A 26,548-nucleotide genomic window follows, 5' to 3' on the forward strand; every position below is an offset into this window, starting at 1 on the left:
TCATGTGGCTTGGACTGGCTTGCTTTGTGTCTGCTTTTCTCAAACAGTCGATTTCCTTCTTTTCTTTTCAGTCGGCAGAATTCTTCGAAATGCTGGAAAAAATGCAGGTGAGCAGCAGTGTGCCTGCCAGAAGCTCGGGGTGTTTGCCCCAGCACAGCCCCTGAGGGCAGAGGGCCTGTCCCAGGAACAGACCTCACCTTCCAGCCACTTGGATTGGAGTGATCTCCATGTAGCAAAATACCCTCATGCTGGTGGACTGACCCCCTGTGTGGGTCAAAGCATCTAAAATGCATTCATTTTGTTCCAAACAGGCACCAAAACTGGAAGAACAGAGGTCTGGAAGCCAAAAACACAAGGTTGGTTGATTTTTGTTTCCTGGGGGCATCTCTTCAAGTGTCCCCCCCATCTCGGAGGTTTATTGTGATTGTCAAAGACAGTCACTCACAGGGCTGGGAAGGATTTGGATGTTATCTAAAAACAAGGCACTGATTGAATTGCAGAGATGGGAGCATGGTGCCTGTAAATCCCTAATCCAGCTTTATGCCCAGCCCAGTGCAGGTCAGCTCCCAGCTGTGCAAAAGGGTTGGCGTTTGCCACTGCACTGGAAGTTGCACCAGTGGAGGAACTCCCTTTAGGCAGGGCTTAGCTTGCATTGGTGCCTTCCTGCAAGGGACCAGCAGGTGCTGGAGGCATTCCCTGGCTTGGGTGGGCAGGGCTGGGGTTTTAAGGGACAGCCGGGGGAGCAGATGGTCATGGATGATGTTTTGGTTCCTTTTTCCAGGAAGACTACATCCCGTACCCCAGCATCGATGAGGTGGGTGCCCTGAACCCCCTGAACACCTTCTGGTGAATGCCTTTCCAAAACTGCTGATGGCAGAGGAATTGGTGGAGATTCTGTTTCTAAGAGGAACTTCATAAAGCAAGTTCCTCCTCCCTACCTTTGTGGCTTTTCCTCAGTAGCATGTGCCCTCTTCTGTCACAGAGAAGAGGTTTCAGAGAGGGGCTGGACTTGTCCCTCCAGGGCTGGGGTCTGCTGCAGTAGAGGGGCAAAACATGGAGCAGTGAGCTCTGCATCCCACATCCACACCCCAATCCTGCCTGAGCCCTCGTGGCACATGTCTCTGCAGATCCTGGAGAAGGGCAGCCCATACCCACTGATCATCCTGCCCCAGTTTGGGGGGTACTGGATAGAAGACCCAGAAAACCTTGGCACGCCCACCTCATCTGACAGCAGCATCTGCGAGGAGGAGGAGGAAAACCTCAGCCCCAGCACCTATGGCTACAAGCTGGAGTGCAAGGGAGAGGCCAGAGCCTACCGCAAGCATTTCCTGGGGAAGGTGGGTTTCTCCACCCCACGGCCTCAACCCTTTGGCTAAGAAAACTCTCCGGTTGAGAGCAAAATGGGCGAGTTTACAATTTCCCTCCTTGCAGGGAATGGAGCAATGGTGGGTTCCCAGCATGGCAGTGATGGCCACACGTGTGGCTTTGCCCCAGCCCCACGGGCACAGGTCTCCTGTGACACCAATGGGGCTGTTGGCTCTGGGCCTCCTGCCCCTGGGGCTCAGCCAGACACGGGGCCTGTAGGGCAGCCCCTGCCCTCCTGCTCACAGCCCTGCTCCTGGCAAGGGGTGGGCGGTGGGCGGCTGTGGGGTGGCAGGTGAGTGGCCAGGCAGTGTCCTTGCCATCGGCGCGTTGCTTCCCGGCTGCTAACATGCTGTTTTCTATTTTTAGGATCATTTAAATTTCTACTGTACAGCCAGCAGCCTTGGAAATCTGATCCTTTCTGTTAAATGCGAGGAGACAGATGGCACAGAATATTTAAGGGTTATACTCAGGTACAGAAAAAAAAAAATCTTTGTTTAACAAAATATTCTCTCTTTGTGAGTCCCTGGGTCTGTTTCTACAGCAGGTGCTTGGGCTGGACTGGCAGCATGTGGAGGGGTCTGGGTGGGATGGGAGGCAGTGGCAGCATCCCTGTGTTTCTGTGCTGAGACTGCCTAAACGTGATAATGAACGTGAGACTTTGATCTGTCACTAAACCTGCTGGAACTGAACATAAACCTCTGGGGTTTAATCCTCCCTGGGATAACACCAGTCACTTCTCTCACTATCCCTCCATAAGCTGACAGGACCCAGCATGTCTGAACCATTGTGTCATTTCCCTCGAACTATGAATATTTTAAGAGATGAGAAGACAAATCGAGCCTTTGCTCACTAACCAGGCCCAACAAATGCAGCACAACTGTGTTTCCCAACAGCGGGTGCTGCTTTGCTGTAGACACTCTGACATCTGTGTGCTCGTTGTTTCTTTGCCAGGTCTAAAGTGAAGACGTTGCATGAAAGGATCCCATTGGCAGGATTCAGCAAACTCCCGAGTATCCCCCAGATTGCAAAGGTGAATTTTCTGGCTTGGCTGGAACTCGTGCAGCAAAGCCTGTGCCAGGCAGTGCTGGGCAGTGCTGGGCAGTGTTGGGCAGCAGTGCCTGGGCTCTCAGGTCAAGGGGCACTTGGGTGGTGCTGTTGTTTTCCTGCAAGGAGAGCAAGGGGCTCTCCTTTGACACGGAGGGACCTGGGACCTGGCTTGCTGCATCCTCAGTCGGGGCCAGCCAGGCCATGGGGCATCCCAATGGTGGATGTGAAGTGGGGAGCTCCTGCCATTGGAGACTGTATTTGTCTTCTTTATAAGACATTGATGGCTGAAGTTTTGGCCCAGGACCTGGCACTCACTACTCCTTCCCCTTGCCCACAGGCCTTCTGTGACGATGCCTCTGGGCTGAAGTTTAACCCGGTTCTCTACCCCAAGGTGAGCTAACTTGCCCAAGTTGGTTGTGTGTTCTGCAGGGACACTGAGAACCACACCTGGGCCACTGTTGAAAACTTTTAGCCTAATTATTTGGGAATTTGGCTTCTTTCCCCCTTCCACTCCCCTGATGCTGCCCAGCTGTTGTTGTACCCTGCTGCAGCTCTGGTGGGCTCTCCTCACCCCTCTCCATGGATCTTTTGGCCATCACATTTTGAACCACCAGACGAAACTATTGGCATTTTGCTTTCCTGCAGGCATCCCAGATGATAGTGTCCTATGATGAGCATGAGGTCAACAACACGTTCAAGTTTGGTGTGATCTATCAGAAGTTCAGGCAGGTGAGTTGTCCCCACGCTGCTTTCATGGAGCATGTCCCAGTGATCCCAGAGATGCACATTTCAGGAGCACAGGCTCAACTCTGACCTTGGTTCTGCCACGTGCAGCACCTCGTGGCACTGGCTGTCCTCACTGACTGTGTTTCTCATTGCTCGGATGTTTTCCCCACTCATTAAAAAATTATATGACTGAAAAGTCTCAGTATGGAAATCAGCCCACAAGTTGCTGTAGGGAAAAGCGGATGTGAAAATGGATTTTAGCAGGCGTGGTATTTTAATCAGATATATGTTTAGACAGCTAAACAGCTACGTTTGTCTGGAGGGACTGTGGGCTCTGAAGAGAGGCGCTTGCTGAAAGTGCTGTCATTAGCAGGGGGACTCTGGATGGGGAGTGCAGAACTCAGCCTCAGAACTCACTGAGAATTACTCTGACAGGCACTCTACGTATTGCATTTTGGGTTGGATTGAGTGACTCGTGCAAGGCTGTAATTAGGGTCTCATTGTTTTGAAATACGGCAAGCAGGAGATGACTAGGGATTTTTCAACAGAGGATTCACTTCTGGTTTGGTATTTCCTGGACATTGTCCTAAGGCCCTGCTGGGGCCCAGAGGAGGCTCTCAGCAGCTTTGCCCTGGGCTGTGCTGGGTGCTGAGCGGGCTGTGCAGCCCGTGGATGGTGCTGGTGGGGAGTGTGGTGGTGCCAGCCGGGGAGCAGAGGTGGGGAAGCAGCCTGTGGCTGTGCAGGACACCAGGGAACAAGGTGCTGGTCAGACCCCAGGGACACCATGGCTAGAGCTGGAGGTGGCAGGGGATTGGACAGGCAGGGAAATTGGGGCTGTCAGCACATGCACCCTGTGTTTCGTAGACACAAGAGGAGGAGCTGTTTGGCAATAATGAAGAGAGCACTGCCTTCAAGAACTTCTTAAGTTTTCTGGGAGACACCATAACTCTCCAGGACTTCAAAGGGTAAGTTAAATAAAAAGGATGATTTTACAAATACATTAACAAGAGACCATGTCATATGTAAAAATATCTATGTGTGAGAACAGAAGTCATCTCGCTCTTGAGCGGGATGTGCGGAGCAGAAGCAAATATAGTTTTGGCTTGTTTTTCAAGGCTGGGGGAGTTAAAAAAAATTAGAGCTGCCAAGAGAGAAAAATTTCTTTTCCTGCAGCTTTGAGGTTGTGATAAAATCTGGCTATATTCAGCCGTAGATGGAAGGCAGTCTGTGGCAGTGTGCTGTGCCGGGCGTCGCGGCTCAGCCACGGGTGCCTCCGGGCAGTCCCACCGTGCAGGCAGAGACCCCGCTGCTGGTGAGGGATGGGGAGGCCACGGCTCGTGCCCATGGCCGTGGTCAGCCCTGCTGACCAGCCCTGCCTTGTGTGCACCCTGTATTTCAGGCTGGTGACAGCGATGGCTGGTTGCAGCACATGACGCACGGTTTGTTCTTTCCCGTTTGCTCGCTGCTAGATAAAGATAAATGAGCTGGGCTCTTCATCAGCCTGTCCCCTGACAGCCGCTGGTGCTCCCTGTGAAGCTTTCAATTAACATCTCTGAGCTTCTCTCCGCCTTTCCCTTGATCTCCAGTTTTCGAGGAGGCCTGGATGTCAGCCATGGGCAGACGGGAGTGGAGTCTGTGTACACGGTGTTCAGGGACAGGGAGATAATGTTTCATGTCTCCACCAAGCTGCCTTTTACCGAAGGAGACACACAACAAGTAAGAGAGACGTGGCTGCTTGCTCAGAGGGGTCTGAGTGGGGATGCCCTGACGCTGCCCAGTGCTGTGGGCCCTGCTGAGCCCTGGCCCGTGGCATGGGGCTGCTTGGCTCCACGGCACGGGACTGGCACTTGCTGCTGCAGGAGCAGAGCTGCCTGGTTTTACTGACCCAATGTTCTCCCTGCTGGTTTAGCTCCAGAGGAAGAGGCACATTGGCAACGACATAGTGGCAATTATCTTCCAAGAGGAGAACACGCCATTCGTGCCAGACATGATTGCCTCCAACTTCCTGCACGCCTACATCGTGGTGCAGGTGGAGAACCCCGAGGCAGACAATACAGCATACAAGGTGAGGGCAGTCCCAGTGTCACCCACACAGTTTTGCTTCAGCATCTTTTGACAGGGGCATGGAGTGACAGGACGAGGGGGAATGGCTTCCCACTTGCAAAAGTAGGGTTAGATTAGAGATTAGCAGGAAATTCTTCCCTCTGAGGGTGGTGAGCCCCAGCACAGGCTGCCCAGGGCACTTGCCCTGTGCTCAGTGATGCAGTCAGTGTTAGGCCTGGTGGGGATTTGTACCTGTGTGCTGAGCACACACACGTGTGCACACAGGTATGTTATGTATGCACTGTGACAGAATGTGTGTGTAAACAGACAGTAGTACATGAAATACATGTTTGTGAAACAGCTCATTTGTTAAAGAGTTTTGATGATCCTGAGCGTTTGAATGTGCCTTGGAACAGTCTGACATATCACCTGGGTGTAGGTGGCACAGACCCTGTTATCCTGCTGCACCCCTGGGAATAACACATCTCTTGGCTCCCCAGGTGTCAGTCACAGCCCGGGAAGATGTTCCCTCCTTTGGCCCGCCCCTGCCGAGCCCGCCGGTGTTCCAGAAGGTAGGGGCTGCCAGGGAAGCGTGTTCCAAGATGTAGAAATGTAGATGCGCGTGTCCGAGGTGTGTCCACGCACACTGGCTTGGCGAAAACAGGACTGCTGGAATTGACCTGCATTAGTTTTGGTTTCCATTGGGGCCCCTGGTGTTTATGGTAGGGTGAGTGGCCGTGCACCACAGCATGGCATTACTTGAGCAAGGCAGCAGCAGCAGCTCTGGTGCTGGGGCACTGTGTTGGTGCAGGCGAGCCCCTCAAACCCCCTGGGTTTCCACCAGTGCTTCCACACCTGGAGGCACTGCCAGGTGCTGAGAGCTCGGGTTTTGGGTTGGTACAGCTTGCTACCAGAGACACAGAGAGTCCTGAGCTGGAGGGTGTTTTGTGCCTCGGTTCTGTCCCCGCAGAGCCCCGAGTTCCGGGAGTTCCTGCTGACCAAGCTCATCAATGCTGAGAACGCCTGCTGCAAGTCCGACAAGTTTGCCAAGCTGGAGGTAACGCTGCCGCCGTGTCCCTGCCTGGGGCAGCTCTGGGGGCCGTGCCAGCCCTCCCCAGAGCCGCCTTTCCCTGCCGAGCTGGGTCGGTGCTGGCAGGCACGAGAGGCACTGCCCATGGGTGACTGTCCCCTCCAGAGGACGGGCTGGGCCGCGGGTCAGGGCCACTGCTCCTCCCGGGCCCTGGCTGAGCCCTGGCTCTCCCCAGGACCGGACACGGGCTGCCCTGCTGGACAACCTGCACGACGAGCTGCACGGGCACACGCAGACCATGCTGGGGCTGGGGCCCGAGGAGGACAAGATGGAGAATGGCGGTCACGGAGGCTTCCTGGAGTCTTTCAAGGTAAAGCCCTGCCCTTGCCAGCAGCAGGCCTGGAAGGCACCTGAGGCTGGCACAGTGCATGCTGGGGGACAAGAGATGTGCCCCGAGGGTAGGGTGGCGAGAGGAGGTTGGGGCAGCTGCCACCACTGCCTGCCCAGCCTGCCGAGTGCCCGAGCTGGTCCCGGTGGGAGCAAGCAAAAACTGGCACGGTGGCATTGTTGGGGAGTGTCCCCATTGGAGTGACTTCTCCAGAGCTCCTGAGCACTCTGTGCCAGTGTGCTGCAGCATTTCGTGTCCCCAGAGGGGTCTCAGTTCAGGCCCCTGCCACAGAGTGTGCCTGCAGCTGGGCTCTGCTGTGGCAGGACATGTCCTGCTCATGTTCTGGCTGCTGGCTGGCACTGCTGTGGGACAGGGAGCAGGAGGGGTGCCTGGGGCAGCTGCCACAGCAAGTGGGTGGTGGTCATTGTGCTTAAAACAGAAATAGCATGCTGGATGTGGAGTGGGGAAGGGGTGCTGAGTGTGCCTGAGGGAGCCTGGGTGAGTGGGAGGGAAAGCAGGTGATGTGGGCTGGAGGAAAAGGAGTGGGTAAAGTGCTGTGGGGGAAACTCTGAGCAGACACTGGCAGCAGGGACAGTGGCTGGCTGGGCAGCAGGGACACCCTGGAGATGGAGGGGCAGCACCTGAGCGTGAGGGATGAGCCACGGCCAGGTGCCTGTGGTGCAGCTGCCCTGCAGCACGGAGGGGCTGGCGCTGGGTGGCTGTCACTGTCTGGGCAGGGGCCTGTCCTGCTGGGCCTGCTGGGACAGTTCCTGCTGTTATCTCAGGCATGGCTGTGTCTGTAGCACAGAGAAGTGAGATGGTGAATGAGTACCCGGAGAATGGGGCTGGGGAGGAGGGTGCACAGCTCCCCAGACCCCGCTGCAGAGGCTCAGGTGTGTCTGTTCCAGTGTGAGACATGTAGGAAGGGCACAGTCAGTCGTACACCGCAGCGTTCACGTCAGGTCTCAGCGCTGAGTTTGGGCAGGGATGTTCTGGCCCACTGTGTGTGTGTGAGGAGACAGCCCGTGCTCTCTTGGCCTTGCAGGGAGTGCTGGGGTGGGAGGTGAGCCCCGTGGTCTGTGTGGGGCGCCTCAGGCCCGCGCTGCTGGGCTGCCTGCTGGCTTACATCCTGCACCGCGTGCTCTGGGAGTGACGGGAGCACACACGGTAAAGGGCGGCTGCAGGGCTCACACCTGTCTCCATCACACAGGAGGGCTGCAGGGCTCACACCTGTCCCCATGGTAAAGGGCGGCTGCAGGGCTCACACCTGTCCCCATCACACAGGAGGGCTGCAGGGCTCACACCTGTCCCCACTGTACCTTTTTGCTCGCTGCCTTGCACCCACAACCCAGCCTACAGACCCATCCCCTTGGCCAGGGGACCAGTTCTCAGAGGTGAGCAGAGCTCAGTTCTGCTAGGCTCTGGGTGAGTGAGTGAGAGGTGCCTTTGCCTCTTGTGTGGGGAAAGGAGCCCCTCCTCAGGTTGGGCTGTTGGGGAACCCCACAGAGTTCCACAGCCCTGGACTGCAGGGTGGGAGTGCCTGTGGCTGCTGCTTTGCAGCAAAACAACTGATCACTTTTACCTAAGAACGACATCAAATTGTATGTCAATGCTGCTGACCCCAATAAATGCAGTCTGATGGACTCTTGCCTGATGTTCATTATTGGCTGGGCAGGAGGGGCTGCTGGGACTGTGGTCTGCAGCACTGCAGGCTCGGTGAGAGCTCAGGGCTGCGGTTCCTCTCACGCTGTGCAGGTCCCCCTGTGGCTCCATGAGCCCCAGAGCCAGCAGCAAACAGCCTGCATGCTGCAGATGCAGCGCTGGCACCCGGGGAATTTGGCCTGCCATGGCTCATTTACCCTTTAGCCTGGGCTGGGGTTCAGGGGCTGGAGCAGCCATGGCTGAGGGAATAGCTGAGAGGAGAATGGAGAAGGTTGCTGATGTGAGGAGTGAGGGAAGGGACGTGGAGTAATGAAGATCCACGGGAGCAGGGAGGGCCTGTGGCTGCCGTGGGGCCAGTGCTGCACACCTCCAGGCCCTTCCAGAGGTGCATAAACCAAACCAGAAGCCACAGCAGGGGTTCAGGCTAAATGTATTCTCAAGCAGCAGCTTGCTGAAGAACAGAAGCACTTTCATGCGGCTGTGAAGCCTCCAGCTCAGGGGCTGTTTTGAGTAGGCTGGAGAGGTGCAGGAGAGGTGCAAGAAAGGCAGGAGAGGATCCGTCCTCTCTGAGTCCAGGCAGAATTGTGGAGGGTGTGCACACAAAAAAGGCTGATGGCTTGGCTGTGGTTCCCATTCCTGCTGAGGGGTCTGCGAGCTTGGCCTGGGCTTGGGGCTTGTGTCCGCATCTCCTGGTCCCAGAGATGGAGCCCTTGATATCACAGAGCGGTGGGGGAAAATCTGATCCTGTGGTGGCTGTGGGGCTCCCCAAGGGCAGCCGAGCTCAGCTGTGATGCTGTTGGCGTGTGCTTGCTCTCGGGGAGGCACAGGGGTGGCTCTCCCTTGTGCCCGGGGAGGAGTTCTGGGGACAGCACCCCCCTGGTGGTGACCTGCTGTCCCTGTCCCCTCTGGCACAGAGAGCCATCCGGGTGCGCAGCCACTCCATGGAGACCATGGTGGGAAGCCAGAAGAAGCACCATGGCAGCGGCATCCCAGGCAGCCTCAGTGGGGGCATTGCCCACAACAGCGGCGAGGTGACCAAGACCACCTTCTCGGTGAGCATGTCCCTGTGTCCCTGTGTCCCTGCCTCCTCCCAGCCCTGCACAGCCCGAGGGGCTCTCAGACCCAGACTGTTCTCTGCTGCCAGCCCCCTGTCCCAGCTGTTGCTGCCAAGAACCAGTCCAGGAGCCCCATCAAGCGCCGCTCAGGGCTGTTCCCCCGCCTGCACACGACATCGGAGAGCCAGGCGGAGAGCAGGGCAAGGTGGTGAGTTTGTGGTGGTGCCTGTAGAGCCTCTGCCGCTCTCACAGTTTATAGCTGGTGTCAGGTAGTACAATTTGACCATCCTTTTAAAATCTCTTGTATAACTCCTGCAACTTGTCTCTTTGTGCCCTCAGCGACAGTGTTTCTGGAGCCCAGAAGACACCAGATTTGGGACATTCTTCCCAAGAGATGAAATCTGAAACCTCATCCAACCCCAGCTCCCCTGAAATATGCCCCAACAAAGACAGGTGAGCCAGGAGGAGCCCGTCCTCCTTCCACCACAGCTCAGCAGACGTCAAGGAATTTGTCAAACAAAACCATATCTAAATTTCACTGAAAATAAGTTTGATATTAAGGGAGAAAAGATTCTGGTGGTTCTTGAGCCCAGCTCCTTTTTGGTTTTACAAAGAAGAGCAAAGAGCAGCGTTAGACCGAGGTTGCCCGAATCCTCAGGACGTGGAAGGCTGCTGTGCCTGTTCCTCCCTGCCAAGGCGAACTCAGCTCCACCTAGGGTTTCCTGCTGGCACCCACCCCGTGCCCTGTCCCACGCCTTTGGAGGTGGTTATGTGCTGAAGCATGCCAAAGGTTCATTCCTGCGGCAGCACTGTGCTCCGGGGTGTGCAGGAGGGCCCGTCCCCGTCCCAGTCCCAGGGACACGCTGCCCTGGTGACAGCCACGCGCCCTTCCTTCGTTCCGCCTCTCTCTAGGCCTTTTATCAAGCTGAAAGAGAACGGGCGGTCGAACATCTCCCGTTCCTCCTCCAGCACCAGCAGCTTCAGCAGCACGGCGGGGGAGAGCGAGACCCTGGAGGAGTACGACAGCGTGGTGGGTACCAAGCCCTCCCCGTGGCCCGTTCCCTGCTCCCTGGGCTCCCTGCTGCCCCCAGGGCCCCGGGCTCTGAGCGGGATGTGCCCGCCGGCCCCCAGGAGCCTCCTCGCTGCTGAGGCGGAGGGGCTCAGCCCGTCCCTGGCTGTGGGAGGATGGTGTGTGCAGGCTGGTGTGCCTGGCAGGGCCCGGGCTGTTGTGGCTGCCCCATCCCTGCAGGTGTCTAAGGCCAGGTTGGACAGGGCCGGTGGAAGGTGTCACTGACCATGGCAGGGAAGGTCTGGTAGATGGTCTTTAAGGTCCCTTCCAAACCAAGAACCCAAACCATTCTGTGATTCCGCGGCACCCCAGCGAGCCTTGGAACGCCCTGGGCACTGCTCGCTCTGCCCAGGCCAGTGTTTGCAGCGGGCCCGGGGGCAGTGGGGCGTTGGCAGGGTGCGCGGAAGGCCTGTGTGCGGGAGGAGCCATGTGCTGTGTGTGTGAGCAGGGGAGCCAGCCCTCCACGGCGTCACCGTTCAAGCAGGAGGTGTTCGTGTACAGCGCTTCGCCCGGCAGCGACAGCCCCGGCGCGGGGGCCGCGGCCACCCCCGTCATCATGAGCAGGAGCCCCACAGGTGGGTCAGGCCCGCGGGCGCCGGCTCTGCCTTCCCCTCCTGGAGCCGCCCAGAGCCACAGCCCCGGGTTCCTCTGGGGTGGTGGGGATGCAGGAGCCCCCTCCCAGCCTTGCCCCAGGGTGAAGCAGCAGCCGTGCCCACCCTGGCAGGGCGGGCACCCACGGGTGTGGGGCAGCCCCATCCTGGCAGGGCTGCTCTGGACACATGGCCCCATGTGCTGTGGTTAGTTCCATGGGGAATTGGTTTCCTTCCTCAATTAGAGTGCAGAGGTGGCTCTTGCTGTGGCTTTGTTCCCTCTGTCTCGCCTGACAAGCATGTGCAGTAGTCGTGGAAACTCTGTCTCCAGAGGCTGAGCCATGACTCACAATTACTTAATTAACAATCAGCTTCCCGTGGTCTTGGCTCCATTCCTCTCGTGCCAACCCGCTCACCAGCTCCATCCATTTCAGCTGGATGATTTGCTCAATGAGGTGCAGCTCAGAAGGGCCAAACAGGCAGGAAAAGCTCTTTGCTGGCCCATTCTGTGGTGAGGGTGCAGTGAGACGGGATGGCCACAGCCACCCCTCGCCCACAAATCCCCATGGCTCCGGTTCCTTGAGCCACAGAGAGCCTGCCACAAGGAACCAGCAGCCACGCGGAGACACACTGTCAGCTGAGGAGCTGTTTCTGAAACAGCCGGGAAGCACAAATAGACCCAAACAGCTCAGTAACTGGGAGTGTCGCAGGCAAAATGGGACCATGGAGTGCAGGCAGGCTTTTTGTGTCTCAGCACCCACAGGTCCTCCTCCTTACTTCATAAGTGGTTTTCTGAACCCTTAAACCAGCCCCTTTTAATGCTTGAAGTGTTTATTTTGTATTTTTCCTGCCAAGAACATGAAAATCCACCCATACATTATATGGATCAGTCATTCCTTGTAGCCTTTTCAGTGGCATTTCCAGGAGAAAGACTGTGAAATGTAATTAAGCCTCAATTTGTTCCATCGCAAACACTTAATGTACAGCTTTTGCCAAACATTCAGCCAAGGCAGACTAAATATTGGTAGCACTCCTGACAGCCTATTAAAGTGCCTAGCTGGGCGAGTGCAGCCAGTACTACAGCAAATATTTTTGTTCACAGTTTATTATTTTTGTTCTTTGTTTGTCCTCTCCCTCCAGCAGATCTAAAGAACAGAAATTCTCCAAGGTCCAACCTGAAGTTTCGCTTTGACAAGCTCAGCCATGGCAGCTCCAGCCTGGTAGGTGCCAGGGCTCTCTCTCACTGGTGGATGCTGCCAGCTGTGTCCTCCCTGCCTGGCATGGGCCTCTGGGCTCTGGGGGTGCCTCTGGGCCCATGGGGGAGAAAAGGGAAGGGATTTTGTGACTTCTTGCCCCTTTGTTTGCAACCCACCCCGTGTTCTGTTCTTTCTCATAGAGCCACTAGCAGGAGGAAGTCATGAACTTGTCACAGGTGAGTGTTGGTGTGTTTTGCTTTGTGCAAAAAGGCTGCTTGGGGGCCAGCTGTGTTCAGTTACCCACAGCTGCTCACTCTGCTTGTTATTGCTGTGGGATCCATGCTGTGCCTTGGAACACCCTGGATGCTGCTGTAGGTGAGGGAGGGACAGGGCAGGGATGCGTGGCAGTGTGCACCCAGCAGCGCTGCTGCTCCTGTCTGCAGCACCGTGCTCCTGCACCTGCTCCCAGGTCAGCCCAGCAGCCTGCAGTTTCCCCAGTTAACCTCTGTCAAACACTGGTGCCCATCTCCAGGTTTGCTGTGCTGTGCTCTGGGCACTGGGGTGGAAAGGCAGTGCAGGCCCTTACCCATTCCAAAAATCCAAGGGGAAACAGAAGATACACGAGATGGATTTCATGGGCAGAGGTAAAGGGAACTCAGTGGGATTTGCCTGGGTTCCTTCTGTTCCACGGAATTAAGGGTGTCATTAGGAAGATCCAAACTGAGCAGAAGAGCCCATAGAACTTGAAATGAAAGAAAGTTATATTTCTGAAAGCATGGGTCTCAAAAGCTGGGCTTTTCACCCAGTCACTGGGTTTCCTTCTCCCACAGCCTGGGAGTGATGGGTGGCCTGGTGTTTTGGGGAAGGGCACTGCTGTGGCATCAGCTCCCTCCCTGGGACAGGTGCTTCACAGCCAGCACCTCCGGGGTGGGAATATTCTCCTTCCACACTCCTGACTTTTATCCTTTTCTTCTCTGCACAGAATGTTTCAACAAAGGGAAAAATCTTCAACCCCCCCCATGGAGCACGCACGCCCCGGCCATGGGCAGCGAGGTGCCCTCGCCCACACACCAGAACAGAGCTCTCACCTTGCTGCAGCCCTGTCCTGACAGGGACAGCCACCTTCTCACCCCGTGCTGTGCAGCACAGCCCTGTGCCCCTCTGCGTGCAGGAGGGGACTGTCCCTGCCTGTGCTGCACTCCTGGCCAGGGCCATGTCCCCTTCTGGTCACCCTGTGCTTGCCCAGTGTGCCACAGCTGGTGGCACCATCCATCCCCCTGTCCCTGGGTTGCCTGGCAGCTCCTTCTGGGCAGAGGGGCAGCAGGAGAGACCTCCACAAAGTTTAGGTCCCTCCATGCTTTATTTGCAGTTACCAGTGGGGAAACAGGGGTTGGTTTATGTTTGTTTTTTGAAGGGTGGGGGTCAGGCCAAGGTTAGGTGTTAGTGGCTCTGGGGCAGTTTACCTTCCACCATCGTTTGCTGTTGCTCTTCTCTGGGGACAATGGGGCAGAACCTCCCAGGGGGGTCCTGGGCAGCTCTCCCTGGAGTGGGGTCTGCAGGGTCCCTCCAGCCATCCCCCAGCTCCTGCCTACACCCCAAAACTCTTGGGGCAGAGGCAGCCCCTCGCTCCAGACTTGCTCAGTTTCTTGCACACGAGGCAGTGAGTGACTTGGCCCAGGGAGGGCAGCTGGGGACAGCAGCCAGCTCATCCTCCTTGGCAGGTTCATCCTGCCTTCTTTGTCCCTGCCTGACACTGGGCACAGGCCTGGGAAAGGTGATCCAAAGTTGTGCTGTATTACGGCTTTAGCTTTTCTTAGTGCTAGAACTGGAACCAGAGGGGATTTGCCTGGTGGGCTCTGCTTTTCCCTATGGCTTGGATCACCAGGCAGGCAAACGCATAAAACTCTGGTGATTTGGGAGGCATTAGGCTGCTCCAGCCCTTACAGAGTCTGTCCTGCTGCTTTTGAGCAAACTCTTGTTATTACGAAAGGATTATAGATTCTGCAAGGTAACTCTCCGATAATGCCCTTTCCCAGAAAATACCTCTCTCAATATGCCAAGAAATCCTTTTGCTCTTTTATGGAGCTTCATGTGAAGTTTCCTGAAGCCTGTCCGTAAATTTCACGTTGCCCATAGATTTCCCTTACCCATTTTCTAGAAGACAGGCCATGATGCTGCAGAGATATTCCCCCCTGTCCCCCCAGCCTGTGACCTTTGGACACCCTCATGAAATCAGGTTCTCAGTCTCAAGTGAACGCAGTTCTTCAGGTTTGTGATTCCTACTGAAAGCAGGACTTTGAGTGCCAAAGCCGCCTTCCCCCGTGGGTGCTCCAAGAGCACAAAGCGCCTGGCAGAGGTTTCAGAGGGGCAGAGCTGTGCTCCTGGAGCAGCCCTGGCTGTGCCTGCTCCTGCTCCCCTCTCTGGGGCCAGTGCTCATGGGGTTCAGCCACCACCTGCCCTCCTCCTGTCATCTCCCTGGCCAGAGGCGAGCCCAGGCAAGCAGGACGTGCTCTGCTCACCCTGGTCCTGCAGGGAGGTGCTCTCCAAGAGCCTTAGACCCGGTTCACACAGGTGCTGGAATTAATCCATGGGGAAGGCTGTAGCTATGATGGGTGGGGGGGATCCAAGTTAAAGAAGGAGAACAGTTGTGAAAAGGCAGGGAACAGTTTCACCGGCCCTAAGTGCTGTGTAGGACTAGTAAATACCAATAATTCCCGTGGGCATGCTCCCTCCTGCTCCCAGCCAGCTGCATTTCAATAGGGTTTAAGCCTTGAGTTTCCTCTGGAAGGGGAGCATGCCGTGTGCTCAGCCCAGCCCACAGCTGTAGGTGTCTCAGGATCACACACTTTGCTGCTCAGCACTTGTCTGATGATGCTTCAGTAGCACTTTCAAACCCACCCCCAATTTGCCTCCTGGAAGCTTTGGTCTGATTTCCTGAGGCTGCAGAGTGAAACACTGACTGGTGCAATGACTTGCTCCCAGGGTCTGCTCTGGGATTTTTTCCTCTGAGAAGTCACTCGGTTCTGTAGATGTTGTCATTCCTGTGGGTGTTGATCTCCGTGAGATCTTTCAGCAGATGATGCAGTGGCTACTGTCAGCTGGTTTGCCATTTTTGGTTGTTTTGTTGCTTTCTTTTTTTTTTTTTCACTTGAAACTGTGGCTTTCTTTTTTGACCTAGATAGATTTGGGAATTATTCGAACGGGACTAACAGGCAGAGAACAGTGTGAAGCCTCAGGGAGGGTTGCAGTGCTCTGGGCTTGTCTCCCTGCCAGCCCACCGGAGCAGCGCTGGGGCCGGGTTTGGCTCCAGGGGCCATTTCCTGCAGCGCTGCTGGGTGCATTTCCTGCAGCGCTCCTGGGTGCATGTCCCGCAGCGCTCCTGGGTGCGTGTCCCGCAGTGCTCCTGGGTGCATTCCCTGCAGCGCTCCTGGGTGCGTGTCCCGCAGCGCTCCTGGGTGCATTTCCTGCAGCGCTCCTGGGTGCGTGTCCTGCAGCGCTCCTGGGTGCGTGTCCCGCAGCGCTCCTGGGTGCGTGTCCCGCAGCGCTCCTGGGTGCATTTCCTGCAGCGCTCCTGGGTGCGTGTCCCGCAGCGCTCCTGGGTGCATTCCCTGCAGCGCTCCTGGGTGCGTGTCCCGCAGCGCTCCTGGGTGCATTTCCCGCAGCACTGCTGGGTGCATTCCCTGCAGCGCTCCTGGGTGCATTCCCTGCAGCGCTCCTGGGTGCATTTCCTGCAGCGCTCCTGGGTGCGTTTCCCGCAGCGCTCCTGGGTGCATTTCCCGCAGCGCTCCTGGGTGCATTCCCTGCAGCGTTCCTGGGTGCATTTCCCGCAGCACTGCTGGGTGCATTTCCCGCAGCGTTCCTGGGTGCATGTCCCGCAGCGCTCCTGGGTGCATTCCCTGCAGCATTCCTGGGTGCATTTCCTGCAGCGCTCCTGGGTGCGTGTCCCGCAGCGCTCCTGGGTGCATTCCCTGCAGCGCTCCTGGGTGCATGTCCCGCAGCGCTCCTGGGTGCATTTCCTGCAGCGCTCCTGGGTGCATGTCCCGCAGCGCTCCTCGCCAGGGGGATGGAGCCCGCTGTGTGCCCTCCAGCAGCGAGGTCAGCTGCCCTGCCCTGCCCTGCCCTGCCCTGCCCTGCCCCACTCTGGCTGGGCTCCAGCCGCCCCCGCAGGGCTCCTGCAGCATCCCGGGTACTTCTGCGCTGCCAGCGGCCGTGCAGGTGCTCCTGTAGATATCTTGCAAAATGTTTTGTGCTCATAAGTGACACTTACACATCTATACATATATGAAAGGGATATATATATATGTATAAAATATATATATTTATATATATAAAGGAAAGGATCCTTAACTGACACTAGAATTACTGGGCAGTGCATTTTCCTTTCTGATTCCACTGTTTCCATGCACACAGCTTCTGTCCTCCTCAGAAGTGACATGGCAGAGGGAGCAGAGGGGGCTCAGAAATGCCTTAGGGGGGTGGTGGGGCAGCCCCCGCTGTGCGGAGGCGTTTCTGGGGGTCTCTGACCTCCTCTGCAGGGAGGTCCCTGTGGCTGGGGGTGCTCCCCCTCTGCCTGCTGGAGCTGCAGCCCCTCGCTCGGCCCAGCCCAGGTGCAGCTGCACCCCTGGGGCCGCTGCTGCGGGTCCGGTGCGGGACCTTTCCCTGCGGGGGCATCGCCTCGGCCGGGGCTGCCCTGCCCTGCCCTGCCTGGGCTTCCCTTCGGCAGAGCTCTTGGCACGCACTCGCATCGTCTCGAAAGGCCACAGAGCCGAAGCACAACAGGAATGGCTTTTTGTGAGGGAAGCAGGGCATCGCAAGCACAAACTCCGTTCCTTCCCCGAGCTCTGAGGGTCCCCGGGCTGTTCGTGCCGCCGGGGCCGTTCCGGGCCGGGGCCGATGCCGGTGTCGGTGCCGGTGCCGGGGCCCGGCGGGTCCCGCTCTGCCGTCGCTGCCCCGCCCGGCGCCGCACGCTCCCAGCGCCCCAGTGAATGTAGCGCTGCCCGCGTCCTGCAAAGGGAACGCTGCGCTTACAGCAGAGAATGTGAGGAGAGTTTATAGAGTGACTACGAATCCTGGGGAAATGTATCTGACAAAGTTTATTTTTGATGTAGAGAGGCAGTGCTTTGTAGTTTCTGGTGACCTCCGTCTGTTGTAAATAATGTATATTTAATTTATTGCTATGGTAGCAGATTGTTATGTATAAAACTAAAGGTTCACAAATGTATATTTTGTTGCTTAAATGTGTCTTTGCAAAATTCACAATAAATAACATATTTTGTGTCCATATATGTGCTCTGTGTGTGTGGCCGTGTAGTGACAGCTTTAGAGGAGCTTTTGGGGAACTTTCCTTTGAAAACCAGGTGAGGGCATGGAACCAGCTGAACCTGGGGAGCTCCCGTGGAGTCAAGCACCCGGCAGTGGAAGCACAGGAATATTGAGGCACAGCGACATAAACGGGGAAATCTCTGTGGTGCTCCCAGCTCTGGGACTGGAGCAGTGCAGGAGGAGGCAGCCACTCCTCTGCAAACACTCTGCCGTTTAACCATGAGAGCTGTCCTGTCTGAACTGAGGTTAGTGTCCCATAAAGCTCCACACAAACCGGCTCCTGTCAGCAGCCACACCGTGTGGCAGCAATTCTGTGCCAGCCGAGCTCCCCTCAGGGCATCAGGCCTCTGGGCAGGCCAGCTAAGCTAACAAGGAAATTGCATTTTCTCTCTCCAGCTCCTCAGCCTCCTTTCAAATCAGTTTAATTTATTTTTTTCAATATTTTAACAGGGACTAGGGAAAAGGCTGCTGTGGGAGAACCTGAGCAGCTCGGTGCGTGGTCAGTGGGCACAAAGCCTGTCTGGTGCCACAGGCAGCTCTTACATGGTGCAAACCCACTGACAGCTCCTCCCCTTGGGAGCAGGGTCAGCCTTGAGGGGCTTAAAAAGTTAAGCTTTAAAATTAAATAGTGTGAGACAATGTTGACAGATAAACAAGCAGTTTAGACATATGTTTTAAAGGATTTAAAGAAATGTTTTCTAGACCTGGCAGATGGGCAAGTTGGGAATTAATGGCTGAGTATTCCAGCTAGAATTTGGAAAGTTTCCCACAGAATCTGAACTCCTAAGTTTGGTGGGAGGGAGACTCAAATACTGCAGACAACTGGAAAACAAACTCCAAACAGGCTGCTCCACCAGAATTGCTTCACTCGCTTTTAAACAAAATGCAAATGTTGTGGAAACAAGGACCTAAATCCAGGTTTCAGAGGAGTTTGTGGAGTCTTTCATTCACTGGGTTCCAGCTCTCCTCAGAGCAGCGTCCCTGAGTGATGCTGGCAGCAAAGGGCAGCTGTGCCCAGAGCCAGGCTGGGACAGGCGCTGCTGCCAGGGCGGCCCTGCCACAGGGGCAGAGTCACGGGGGCAGGATTCCACTGCCTGAGCACCTCCTCTATTTATTTCACTGCCTGAGCACCTCCTCTATTCCACTGCCTGAGCACCTTCTCTATTTATTTCACTGCCTGAGCACCCTCTCTGTCTCCCAGGGATGCCCACTGTGCCACACACTGCCCGTCCTGGTCACAGGGCAGGATTTGATCCCTCGGTGACAGGAGCATCTGCAGACGTGAAGAACTGACCCCAGTTAAAAGTGGTTGGATGTTCTAAGGCTGTTCCAAATCATCTTCTAAGGCTGTTCCAAATCATCTTGAGAGCTTATCAGATCCGGCAGGGCAGCATGGGGCAGCTATTAGGAAAGATGATAAGACCTTGTCTGTCTCTTTAATGAAACTCTGGAGGTACCAGATAATCATGCTGAGTAGTGCTTAGAGGAAAACCTCCTGAATGTAATTAGTCAAGTAATCAAGTAATTTTCTCAGCACTGTAGGCAAGTAGAAGGACGAATGGAATCACAGAGTCCTTAGGGATAGGAGGGAAGTTTAAAGATCACCTGCTCACCCCTGATAAGGGCAGGGAGATCCACGAGGCTCAGGTGCTCAAGGGCTTATCCAGTCTGCCCTGAGCCCTCCCAGGGATGTGGCTCTGCAGAGCTGCTGCTCTGGATCCAGCTCTGACAGTGGCTCAACCAAGCAGGGCACCAACTGATAAAAACCAGGTTTGTTCTTAATATTTGAAATTGAAATTAGGGACATGAAAATTCAACTTGTTTTTGTTTTGGGGCTTTTTTTTTTAATGCTTTCAAACTCTTTTTGCAATATGAAAAAGCTGGATGTTTCCTGCAGTCCTTTGTGTGGCTGGATGCAGTGTTGGTCTCCAAGGATGAGGGGTGTGTTCCACGGCACAGCCAGGACACTGCAGCCCCACAGCAGTCCCGGGCTGAAAACCTCTGGGAAAGGCTCAGGATGACAAAGGAAAACAACTATTCCTGATCACATACTTTATCATGGCCCCATGAATTTATTTGGCATGTGGTTTTGATATTTATAGCCAGACTTATGCTTTACTTTTTTTTATAATAGTGGATGTTTATTTCTCTCAGCCATTACATCCCATCCCAGAAATGGCACAAATTTATGACAAACACAAAGTGAGGCTGATGTACTTTCTTTGTAAAATTAGAAGGTTTTGGCACCTGTGGGTGTCTCTAGCACACAACTCAGTGTGCTGTTGAGCTACTGAAAATGTAAATCCTTCAGTGTTTAATTTCAATAGTGACTGAGTTTTTCCATGTGGGTGGGGGAAGAATTTTCCAGTTTCATTCCTCGGAGCTGCTGAACTCAGAGGTTTCCCCTTCTGTACAGAAGGTGGCACTGGAAATACAGGAATGAGATGTCACCATCTGCTTGCCTCTACCAAGAAGCTCCTGTGTGTGTGTGGGTGGCGCCTGCCAGAACAGCTGGGAGCAAAGTGCTCCCTCTCTCTGGCTGCGGGGTCTGTCCTGCCTCCTGCTGAGGGGTAACTCCAGGAGACCGGCACAGCTACCAGAGAGCCCGTTTGAGATGTCTGCGCCCCGCGGATGAGCTGCGCTCTGGTGGGAATCGACAGAGCCGAACGCTCAGGGTGGCGAGAGACAGCCCTGACAGGGAGCTGAGCGGCGCTGTCCCTCTCCAGCGAGGGAGCCCTGCTCCCATCGGCAGGATAAGGGCTGCTCCAGCCCATCCCAGCTCCATGGGCAGGATAAGGGCTGCTCCAGCCCATCCCAGCTCCATCGGCAGGATAAGGGCTGCTCCAGCCCATCCCAGCTCCCATCGGCAGGATAAGGGCTGCTCCAGCCCATCCCAGCTCCCATGGGCAGGATAAGGGCTGCTCCAGCCCATCCCAGCTCCATGGGCGGCAGGATAAGGGCTGCTCCAGCCCATCCCTGCTCCATGGGCAGGATAAGGGCTGCTCCAGCCCATCCCAGCTCCCATCGGCAGGATAAGGGCTCTCCAGCCCATCCTAGCTCCATGGGCAGGATAAGGGCTGCTCCAGCCCATCCCTGCTCCATGGGCAGGATAAGGGCTGCTCCAGCCCATCCCAGCTCCATGGGCAGGATAAGGGCTCTCCAGCCCATCCCAGCTCCGTGGGCGGCCGGAGCGATGCCCGGGGCTGCAGGGCCCGGAGCCGGAGCCGGGGCTGTGTCAGCTGCGCCCGGACCGCGGGGCGGCGGCCGAGCCACGATCCCGCCCGGGGAGCGCCGGCTCCGGAGGTAACCGGGAAATAAATAACTGCCCTTGTAGGAGCTTAGGGCTTACACGCTTGACTAGATGGGAAAAACCTTGGTTTCGTTCTTTGCGATGTTGGAGGCGCTGCAGGAGAGCGCAAATTCACAGCAGCTCCTGCTCAGGGACGGAGCAGCTGCTGCCGGGAGAGGCTCAGCTGCAAAAGGCATGTTTGTGTTCATAGTGCTACTCCTGTTTCCTTTACAACTTTGCCAGATGCAACAAGCTTAAAGAATGGTTGTCCCAATGAGAAGAAATGAGTTCGGCTTGCTGGAAGTCCTTCCTGTGCTGCCGGGATGCAGAGGGAAGGCTGCTGAATAGCTGTGAACTTTACAGTGCCAAACACAGGTCTGGCCCAGGCCCAGCAGCTGCCTGCACATCTGGCAGTTCTCTTACAGCCAGTGCCACGGTCTTGAATTTCTGTTTCTGGCTCTATTTCTTGTGTCCAGTAGGAGAGGAAAGTTTTGAAAGGAAAACTGATAGATCTGCCTCTGTGCATGCCTGGCACTGAGACCTGCAGGAGCAATTGTGTGGCTCTGTGGAGCTCTGCAAGTCCTCACTCCAGCCATGATCCATCTCCCTTGGATCCTTCCCTCTCCCTGTTCCCATCAGCTCTGTCTGGGAGGGCCCCCACACCTCCTGAAGCTGCAGGAGCTTCTCCCTGTGCCCTCGAGGCCGTTCCCCTCTGCTGCTGAGCCAGAACCTGCAATCTGGGGTGCAGAAATGGCCACTGTGGCCACTCCAGTCGTGCCTCCAGTGGCTGACAGGGACTGTGATGCTTTGCTTTACTCTGGTGGTTTGTCTGAATTTTGTGTGCAGGAGCAGGGACTGGGCTGCGTCTGCTGTGCTCTGTTGTCTGTTTGCTTTCCCTGAAGCCTTCCTAGAGGAATTATTTGTTAAACAAATTGAATGTGTTGGGAATAACACACAATGGTTCATAATTCTCTGTCATGTACCACTGAGTCCAGTGGGGATTTCTGCTACATCACTAGCGCAGTGCTGGGGCTGAAGACAGCACTCTGGGAGGTGCTGCAGCTGCTGAAGACATGACCATATTCATTGACAAGTAGAATTAATTTGTTGGGTTTTGTTTGCATGGATTTTACCGGAGTAAAATCCCACTTATTTTCCATTTCAGTGCCATGAAAAGTGTATTGATTTTTCTTCACTTCTGATTGTTCACATTACTGGATTGCTTTTAAATAGTTGACAGAGATCATTCATTTTCCAGCTCCAACATATTTTACAGCCTGCTCCCTGTTTTATTTGTGTGCTCTGGGGGAGTTGCACAGTCATTCATCACTCTGGTCGCATTCTGCCTTGGCAGCCCTGGCAGCAGGGAGGAAACTCTGCCCCCGCGGGGCTTTTGCTCCTCCTGCCTTCTCCCTCGCAGCTTCTGCACCTGTTGCACCTTCCAAGGTGGAGCTGAGGCTCAAAACCTCTCTAAGCCAAAGAGCAGAGCAGGCCAAAGCAATAAGGAGGCCACAGAAGGATGAGTGGTGCTGTGAGAGGGCATTAAGGGCTGTCCTGGTGTTGGTGAGTGAGGGTGATGAGCTCGGCAGGGAGGGGCAGCATCCTTCAGCCCACGCACAGAGAATGAGGGAACTCTGGGCATCCCTTCAGTGCAGAGCCCAGGGGCTTTGGAATGCTGCCCCAGCACAGCTCCCACCCTTCCCCTCAGCTGGGCCACCTCTCCAGGCTGAGCCCTTTGGGAACAGGGATTGTCCCTGTTTGCTGGCACAGTCCCTAAAGCAACGGGGTCCTGATTTCACAGAGGCAGCAGGGAGACAGTGCTAATAATGAGAATTAATTATTCATTTATCACTTCACTCTCAGTGAGTAATCTCCAATAATCATGTATAATTTGCTGCTTCAGTGAATACTTTGATACTAAACAGAGCTGGTAGAATAAAGTCACAGAAGTGAAAACCCCATGTAAATGAAGTGAGAAAATGGTCAAGACTGAAAAAAATGATCTAAGAAATATTTGTGCATAATCCTTTGCCCAGATCTAGTTGTGTCCTGGATAAACACATGGAAGGCAGATAGAGACATAGATTGCTCAATCTCTTCCCCAGCTCTTGTTAGAGAGTCAGAGATCACAGTGTGACCCCAAACAGAAGCCTAGGTTCTGTGTCCAGAGGATGGTCCAGGAGATCATTTTGCCTTCTTTAACCTCCTTCTGGGATGAATGAAGTGCAGCAAGGGAAAGCTGCTTGGCACTGAAGCAATTAAGTGGGGAATTAAGTATTCAGCAGGCCTAAATGATTGGGACGTGCAGAGCGCAGGTCTGCCCGGGGAGTCAGGGGAAGCTCCTCCAGTGCTGCTCAGGGTGAGTTTGCATGGTTTGTGATGGTTCAATGACTTTGATTTTCCCCTTTGCCTTTTCCCTTCCCATGGCTACTGAGTGCTTGGCCACAGGGCTGTGCTCACCCACACCAGAGGCATTTATTGCAAAGCTGTTTGTGACAAGGGCAGATCCCAGCGGCCAGGAGCTGTGTTGGGCTGTGCTGTTGTTATGGGAAACTGCTGAAACACTGTCTGTTTCCACATGGAAATCTCTCAGAAGTAGATTGCACGGTTGTATTTTACACTGTGGTGCCTGCTCACATTATCCCTCGCTGACGTACAGTGATGATGCACATGTTGGATCCCACAATGCTGAGAGAATTAACGCTTTGGAAGTGTTTACCTCCCCCATTATGGATGTTCTGCCAGTAGCAGTGTGCTCATATTCTCTGCAGAGAAACTAAAGGCACTGATAAAAATCACTGAGCTTCTCATCTAAATCTCCAGGTAAGAAATGGCATTTCTGTATGTGAACAGCACTGTTTGGTGACACAAACCCTTACCTGTTTCTCCTTTGAGTTACAGGATATTTGTTCAGTTTTTCTTTCTTTATTTTTTTTTTCCTCTGGACAACTTTCCGAAGCATCACTTGGCAGATTTTATTTATTCGTGCTTTCTTCCCTTATATCTATTTCCACAGAAGTATTAAAACATTTAACTTCCACTTATACATTTATAAGCGTGTGACTAAAGTCCTGTTGGTGGGATGAACAGCTAGAGCTCTCCTGTGCACTGAAAAATGGGCATTTTCAGAGAGAAAACAGAGTCTAACATCCTAAAGCTACAAGGAATTCAGATATCTCATGTTTTGGACAGCTGGTTTGAACATAAAAACCCAGGAAGGGATTTACTCATTTTCTCATTAAGCCACCTGAACCAAATCCCAGTGTCTGTGTGAGATGCTCTCAGTGAAGGGCATGGATGCTGCCAGTGCAAACCAACCCTGCAGGCTGGGCAGTGCAGGGCTGGGTAGTGCCGGGCTGGGCCGGGATTGGCAGTGTCAGGCTGGGCAGTGCTGAGCTGGACAGTGCCAGGCTGGGCAGTGCCGGGATGGGCAGTGCCGGGATGGGCAGTGCAGGGATGGGCTGGGCTGGGCAGTGCAGGGATGGGCAGTGCCGGGATGGGCAGTGCCGGGATGGGCATTGCAGGGATGGGCAGTGCAGGGATGGGCAGTGCAGGGATGGGCAGTGCCGGGATGGGCATTGCCGGGATGGGCAGTGCAGGGATGGGCAGCGCGGGGCTGGGCCGGGATGGGCAGGGCTGGGCAGTGCCGGGCTGGGCAGTGCCGGGATGGGCAGTGCCGGGATGGGCCAGGCTGGGCAGTGCCGGGATGGGCAGTGCAGGGCTGGGCAGTGCAGGGATGGGCAGTGCCGAGATGGGCCAGGCTGGGCAGTGCAGGGCTGGGCAGTGCAGGGCTGGGCAGTGCAGGGATGGGCAGTGCAGGGATGGGCAGTGCAGGGATGGGCAGCGCAGGGCTGGGCCGGGCTGGGCAGTGCCGGGATGGGCAGTGCAAGGCTGGGCAGTGCCAGGCTGGCAGGGCCTGTGCGAGCAGAGCAGCCCCCCCTGGGAGCTCTCCTTCCTCTCCAAGGCCACCAGCCTGGCCCCAGAGCGGGTCAGGGCAGGAGCTGCAGCCTGGGAACTCTCCCTTGTGCTGGCACCAGGGATTCACAGCACCGGATCCAAACTTCCCCAGCCTGCAGCCCCAGTGCTGCTCACTGCTGAGTAAATGCTAATCTTCCATCTTACAGGCATGTCCTGAGACTTAATTAATGCTTCTGAAGTATTTTAAAGCCCTCAGATGGCAAGCAGGCTAAAATATTGCCAGTCCCTGAGGAACCTTCCCCTTCAGGGAGGACTCCGGGTGTTTTATTTAATGAGCAGCAGTGTCTGAGGACTGTCTTGACTGATTATTTCTGAGGCAAAGCAGCAACACGTTCACACGATGCTGCTGAATTTTAAATGGGCTCCAGTTTATTGTGGAAATACAGCACTGGAGCAGGTACTCCCTTCTGCTCTCCTGCAGCCGGCCTGGCCAGAGACTCCTCCTGCAGGAGCTGCACCCATGGAAACCCCTGCACCATGGACAGGCTGGGGAGCTCCCCCCTCTTCTCCCTCAGGGAAAAGCGTGTGCAGCCAGAGGATCCACGTTTTCTGCAGGAATGTGTCTCGCTCACCTTTTCTGTGTCTCTAGGTTAGACAGCAGTGGCTGCATTGGGCAGCATCTCTTCTCACACCCTGGGAGTGCTGGGCAGCTCAGCCATGCTGGTAAACAACTTTATGATAATGCAGATTATGCAAATGTACTGGTTTTCCTATCATTTCTTGTGCTACCCATGGGAGCAAGTATTTTCTGGTGTGTGAGCAGGCTGCGGCATTCAACCTGCTGCCTTTTTAAAAAATGCTTTACAGGAGCAGAACTGTCTTCAGAGGTTCTCTCGCCTGATACCTGAACTAGTGACTGTGAACACGACGTGCACCGTGTGAAGCCAAATAACCCTCCAGGAATTCTTTCTATTAAAATAATTGCTAGGGCAGGGGAATACTGCAAACAGCTGTGGTTCATCCCATAAACATATTCTGCCTCCTTTGGAACCTCAGCCTCCAACTGATGCCAGAGCCTGTCAGCTGCAGGAGCAGTGGAACATATTTCCTTTGCAGAAATGAAACGATTACTGATGAATAAATCTGTTGTGCACAGACCTGAACTCCCCAGTGCGTGCTGCATATGCAAAAGGGAAAAGTGACAGTGTTTCACCCTGGAAGGAGCTGGAGCGACAGTTCATCTGCTGAACACGCTGGCTGTGGAGCTGCCTTGTGTCACTGAGCATGAGGAAAAATCCCCCACGTCAGTCCAGCAGTGAATGGCATCACCGTGCCATGCTCTGGCAGGGAGGCAGCTGTCCCACGGCGAGGATGGGCTGAGAGGAGGCTCCCTGCAGGCCCAGCATCCTCCTTTGGCAGCTGGGGAGGGCAGGGGGGCCTGGGACCAGAGGGGCTGGGGGTCCCTGGGCTGGGGCAATGGGGCTTCCAGGCTGATTGCTGCTACAGAAACCCAGAGCTGAGCCCCTGGCTCCACTGATCCCCCGAGGTGATGCCTGGAGTGGAGGGGGAGATGGGATGGACCAGAGAAAGCCCTGCTCTGCATCTGTGAGGGGACAGGAAGGAGAAATCTCAGAGGTCACTGAGACCTGTACGTGCCCGGTTTCACGGGCTCAGTGCTGTCTGCCAGGCCCATTTATTTCTGTCAGTCCCGTCTAAGCGCAGGAGATGGGCAGTGGACACGGTCACTGATGGCCCCGGTGTGCAGGTGAGCTGTCCCCAGCCCTTGTGCCACAGTGTCTGCAGGAGTGGGAGCAGGGCTGGCCCAGCCCCACCAGTGCCTGTCAGGCT

The 26,548-nt window shown here is 55.3% G+C and overlaps 1 protein-coding gene across 7 annotated transcripts in view; it reads left to right on the forward strand.

Moving 5' to 3' along the window:
* The window catches only part of RAP1GAP2 (RAP1 GTPase activating protein 2), a 51,065-nt gene extending 35,369 nt beyond the window's left edge, over window positions 1–15,696 (forward strand). The window contains exons 5-26 of one of the 7 annotated variants that reach the window (XM_058037716.1): window positions 72–107; window positions 312–356; window positions 782–814; window positions 1,128–1,337; window positions 1,732–1,835; window positions 2,317–2,395; window positions 2,750–2,803; window positions 3,058–3,141; window positions 4,003–4,103; window positions 4,725–4,854; window positions 5,048–5,203; window positions 5,682–5,753; window positions 6,152–6,238; window positions 6,447–6,581; window positions 9,176–9,313; window positions 9,406–9,524; window positions 9,656–9,769; window positions 10,229–10,346; window positions 10,834–10,960; window positions 12,116–12,195; window positions 12,372–12,407; window positions 13,154–15,696. In XM_058037716.1, the coding sequence (XP_057893699.1) occupies window positions 72–107; window positions 312–356; window positions 782–814; window positions 1,128–1,337; window positions 1,732–1,835; window positions 2,317–2,395; window positions 2,750–2,803; window positions 3,058–3,141; window positions 4,003–4,103; window positions 4,725–4,854; window positions 5,048–5,203; window positions 5,682–5,753; window positions 6,152–6,238; window positions 6,447–6,581; window positions 9,176–9,313; window positions 9,406–9,524; window positions 9,656–9,769; window positions 10,229–10,346; window positions 10,834–10,960; window positions 12,116–12,195; window positions 12,372–12,380 (2,031 nt within the window). In that variant the 3' untranslated portion in view covers window positions 12,381–12,407; window positions 13,154–15,696. The remainder of the gene's footprint in view (window positions 1–71; window positions 108–311; window positions 357–781; window positions 815–1,127; window positions 1,338–1,731; window positions 1,836–2,316; window positions 2,396–2,749; window positions 2,804–3,057; window positions 3,142–4,002; window positions 4,104–4,724; window positions 4,855–5,047; window positions 5,204–5,681; window positions 5,754–6,151; window positions 6,239–6,446; window positions 6,582–9,175; window positions 9,314–9,405; window positions 9,525–9,655; window positions 9,770–10,228; window positions 10,347–10,833; window positions 10,961–12,115; window positions 12,196–12,371; window positions 12,408–13,153) is intronic. The other 6 variants (XM_058037717.1, XM_058037718.1, XM_058037720.1 and 3 more) reach the window with 6 other exon arrangements.
* Window positions 15,697–26,548: the final 10,852 nt, after the last annotated feature.

Source organism: Melospiza georgiana, chromosome 19 (genome assembly GCF_028018845.1).
Source record: "Melospiza georgiana isolate bMelGeo1 chromosome 19, bMelGeo1.pri, whole genome shotgun sequence".
Lineage (NCBI taxonomy): Eukaryota > Metazoa > Chordata > Aves > Passeriformes > Passerellidae > Melospiza > Melospiza georgiana.